General features: G+C 36.9%; 1 protein-coding gene across 1 annotated transcript; it reads right to left on the bottom strand.

The window, feature by feature from the left end:
• Positions 1–1028: 1028 nt before the first annotated feature.
• Positions 1029–2575, bottom strand: LOC142644595 (UDP-glycosyltransferase 43-like). Its single transcript, XM_075819174.1, has one exon. The coding sequence runs from the start codon at positions 2509–2511 to the stop codon at positions 1096–1098; it is 1416 nt and encodes a 471-aa protein (XP_075675289.1). The 5' UTR covers positions 2512–2575; the 3' UTR covers positions 1029–1095.
• Positions 2576–4032: the final 1457 nt, after the last annotated feature.

Below are 4032 nucleotides of genomic sequence, written 5' to 3' on the forward strand. Positions count from 1 at the left end.
TGGTTTTGATTGTTGGTAGTTGGCTAATTTTGGTTGATGGTGGTGGGTTGATCGGGTTGTGGGTGTGAGATTTGGGATGGGCTCAGATGTGTTGTTTTTGTAGCTGTGGATGGGTCTCACTAGCGCCGCCACCGATATTGGTTGTGGTTTTTTTTTTTTTTTTTTTTTTTTTTGTAGGGGTTGATGGTGGTTGATTTTGTGGGTGGTGGTTGTGGGCTGTGGTGGTTGATCTGTGGGTGTGGGTAGTGGAGGATTTTATGTGTGTGTATATATATATATATATTTATATTTGTAAAAGTTTTTTTTAGATTATTTTAATGTGTTGGATATATTATTTTAATGTATAGAATTAAAGAATAGAAGAAGTGATAAATGAAGAATTGTAAAATGATGTGGTAAAATAATAAAGTAGGCTTTTGGTGTGTCAAAATGACATTTTTTATAAGAGAGCTGATGAAAATGCTTTAACTTACCAGAGATTTGAATTGGTGTGGACAAATTCGTTTGTGATGGTTATAATGTAAAAAATGTTCAAACTTCACTTATATCTGGTGCGCTGGCGTACAAAATTTTATTCAAATAATTGAATGGTACTAATTAATCTCCCATGCCTTATAAAATAATTACTCACATAATCAAAACACTAAAGTGTCTTTATATCAAAAGATACCAATCAGTTTTCGATGTAGATAAGGATTAAACCTCAAATTTTTTATACAACCATTAGAGACTTTACCAGTTAAGTTAACTGGAACCCATACACTAAAGTGTTTTTTAAATAAAATAATCGGTCACATAATCAAAACACTAAAGTGTTTTTAATATAATTTTACTACAAATTTTTTCAAATAAACAAACTCAAAAAAAAAAAAAAATTTGTCATGACAATAAAGAGCCCAAACCCATAATGATCCTAGAAATTATAGGAATTTTTCAGAAGCAGCCATAGTGGTTTTGTTCAAATGAGGATTAAAATGTGAGAGGAAAAAGCAAAGACTTTTCTTTTATTTTTATTTTTTGATTAAAAAGTGAGGAGAAAAATAAAAGCAATGGAATTTATTTAGTCAAATTATAAACTGGGAACACCTTGAATTATCAACGCACTAATTCCTGAATTAGGGCTCTTGTTGACGCATATGATGATCCATTTTCCATCATAGACATCCTACTTTTCATACTAATTTCCTTTACTTTTGTCCTCACCTCATTGTTACAGTCCATTAAACTCTTTATTCCTCTCTCTACCTCATTTGCCAACACCAAATCACTACCCTCCCTATAATCTAACCTAATCTCAATTGCTAATCCCAACTCCTTCACTAACTCAAAGGCATTCAGTTGTTGTTCAGCATGAATTGGCCAAGTGGCAATTGGTACATTATGCCACAAGCTTTCCAAAATTGAGTTCCAGCCACAGTGTGATATGAATCCTCCGATTGCCTTGTGACCTAGAATTGACACTTGTGAAACAAACCCACACACCAATCCAATTCCAGCCGTTCGTTTCAGGAATCCACTTGGTAAAACTTCCTCGTGATTTGTGAAGTTATTTGGGAGGGCTAATTGGTTCTTAGGTGGCTCACGTAAAGCCCACAAAAACCGAACCCCGGCCTGTTCAAGCCCAAATGCAATCTCTCTCACTTGGGACCCACTGAGACTCCCAATGCTACCAAAGCACAAAAATACCACAGTTGATGGAGGTTGATCATCAAGCCACTTCATGATTCTTTCATGGTGGGCCTGGTCTGGCTGCCATTGTGCTGGTCCAACGGGGTCAAGAAGAGGCCCAATGGGATAAATAGGTGGCACTTGACTCGTTGAGAGTGAGTTAAGTGCATAAGGCTCAAGCTCACTAAATGTATTAATAATGACACCCTTTGTTTCAAGGTACCTACGTGCATGGTACAAAAAGCAAGAATACCCATCTTTTTTTAACGCTATAGAAGGCAAAACACTTGGAGGAATAGGGTTAACAAAACTTGGAATGACCAACTCAGTGTCCAACTCAGCCAACTCAGTGGTGAGTTGGGTGTCTAGGATTGGAAGATGAAGCATGAAACCAAGGAAGGTAGTTGGAGACGGAAAATAAAGGTAGCAAGGGATGTCAAGCTCGTTGGCTACATCAACCATGGAAGTGCAAAACATGTCTATGAACAACCCAACGAATCGTCGGTCCAACTCAGTTGCCATGAGGTTTGTGATTGCTTGCTTAACATGGGGTTTGTGTTTTTCAATAAATGAGGATACAAGGCACAGGGGAGCCTGGGAGCTGTGATCGGGTGTGGGCGTTTCCAAAGTAGGGAGATGGACAAATCGGATATTCGTGGAGGTTGATGTGGCAGCACGAGACTGGATGTAGGTGTTAACTAGCATTCTCTCAGGCATGGTGATGATGAGTATAGTGATAGAGAATCGAGGGTCATGATTTATAAGGTGATGTGCAAACTCAACCATTGCAACGATGTGTCCCATTCCAGGGTATGTGATGAACACCAACTCGAATTTGGTCATGGCTCTGTGAGGTTTTGCTTGATTTTTGGTTTATCAAGATTTGCTTTTGGGGAGTATAAAGTATAGACTATAGTATAGTAAGAATGTGAAGTTGGGCAATTATTATATAGAAATGGAATAGGTATTATATAGACAAATGAGGCCACAAAGAAAGAGAATCTCAATTTTTTTTTTATTTTTTTTTTTATTTTTTATGAATACTCAATCTCGAATTTCGTAATTCACATTCTATCAATAATTTCACAGTACTAGAAAAAAAAAAAAAAAAAAATCAAATCCAAAGCATTTCCATAAAAATAGTAAAATACACACGCACACAGAAATGTGACTGTAAGGCCAGAAAGCGACTGTCTTTAGCTCAAACTAACGCTGTAAACACATAAACAAATACAAAATTTTAGGAGCAAAAGAAAACTTGAAATTGATGGAGAAAAAATTAAAAGATATCTTAAAACACACCCCTAGATGCTGAAATGGACGAGAACTTTGGTGAAATCGCAGGTTTTCGGAAATTGCTTCAGCTGCACGGATTGGGATCCAGCACCGTCCAATTCACCTAATTCCTTCACAATTTTTTTTTCTTTTTAACTTTAACTTTTTTATTTTTTATATTGAACGGCTGGGATTTAAAATTGCTTTTTACGACTTTAAATATCAACCATGAGGTACTTTAACTATTGCACCTATTCTCAATCTAACTACAAACTCATGTGACCCACAAAGTGCCAGGCTTTTTAGTCTTGGAAATTAGCGTCAGCTGAATACTCATGTAGTCATGTGACCCAAAAGTGTGAGGCCGTGATCTCCTTCATTCCCAGGGGAAAATTTTTAGATAGTCCCGGAGTATAGTAAAATGGTACTTCTTTCTCTCACATTTATGGTGGATCCCATCATGAATTTAATGAGCGGACTCCACCATAAATGTGAGAGGAGGGAGCACCATTCTCCGTGCTCCGGGAGTACCTAAGAATTACTCTATGTAAAAAACAAAAAGGGTGCTATTTGATTCAGTGCTGAAAATGTGATCACGTTTTTGGGCAAAAATGGCCGAATATCATCTTCTGCGGAAAAAATTTGTATTATACCTCTGTTTAGAAAATAATTAAAAATTTATCATTTTTTTAAAATTCAAGTTTGGCATGTAACTTGAATTTCAAAAACTAAAATACCATAAAAAATACTAGGGTGGCACTCACTGACCTGGATTATTTTAAACTCGAGTTGCTTGTTTTAACTCTAGTTTATATAAAACTCAAATACCATAAAACTGATGCAGCAGATTATGACATGTCCGTCCTTCAGCTTTTCTACTTTCACTTCAGTGTGCCCAACACGCATAAGCATAAGGCCACATCTCATTAAGAGATGTCTCACATGATTAACTTTCACCTCTTTCCAAGTACCCAATGCCACTGGCCGCTTGTCTTTCTCACCTTTAGTACATATTAGACGTCTCTTATGCTTATGCGTGGGGAGCGACCTGCCATAAATCCTATGAAGCACGGGTGAGTTTTGAGATTT

Source organism: Castanea sativa, chromosome 7 (genome assembly GCF_040712315.1).
Source record: "Castanea sativa cultivar Marrone di Chiusa Pesio chromosome 7, ASM4071231v1".
NCBI lineage: Eukaryota > Viridiplantae > Streptophyta > Magnoliopsida > Fagales > Fagaceae > Castanea > Castanea sativa.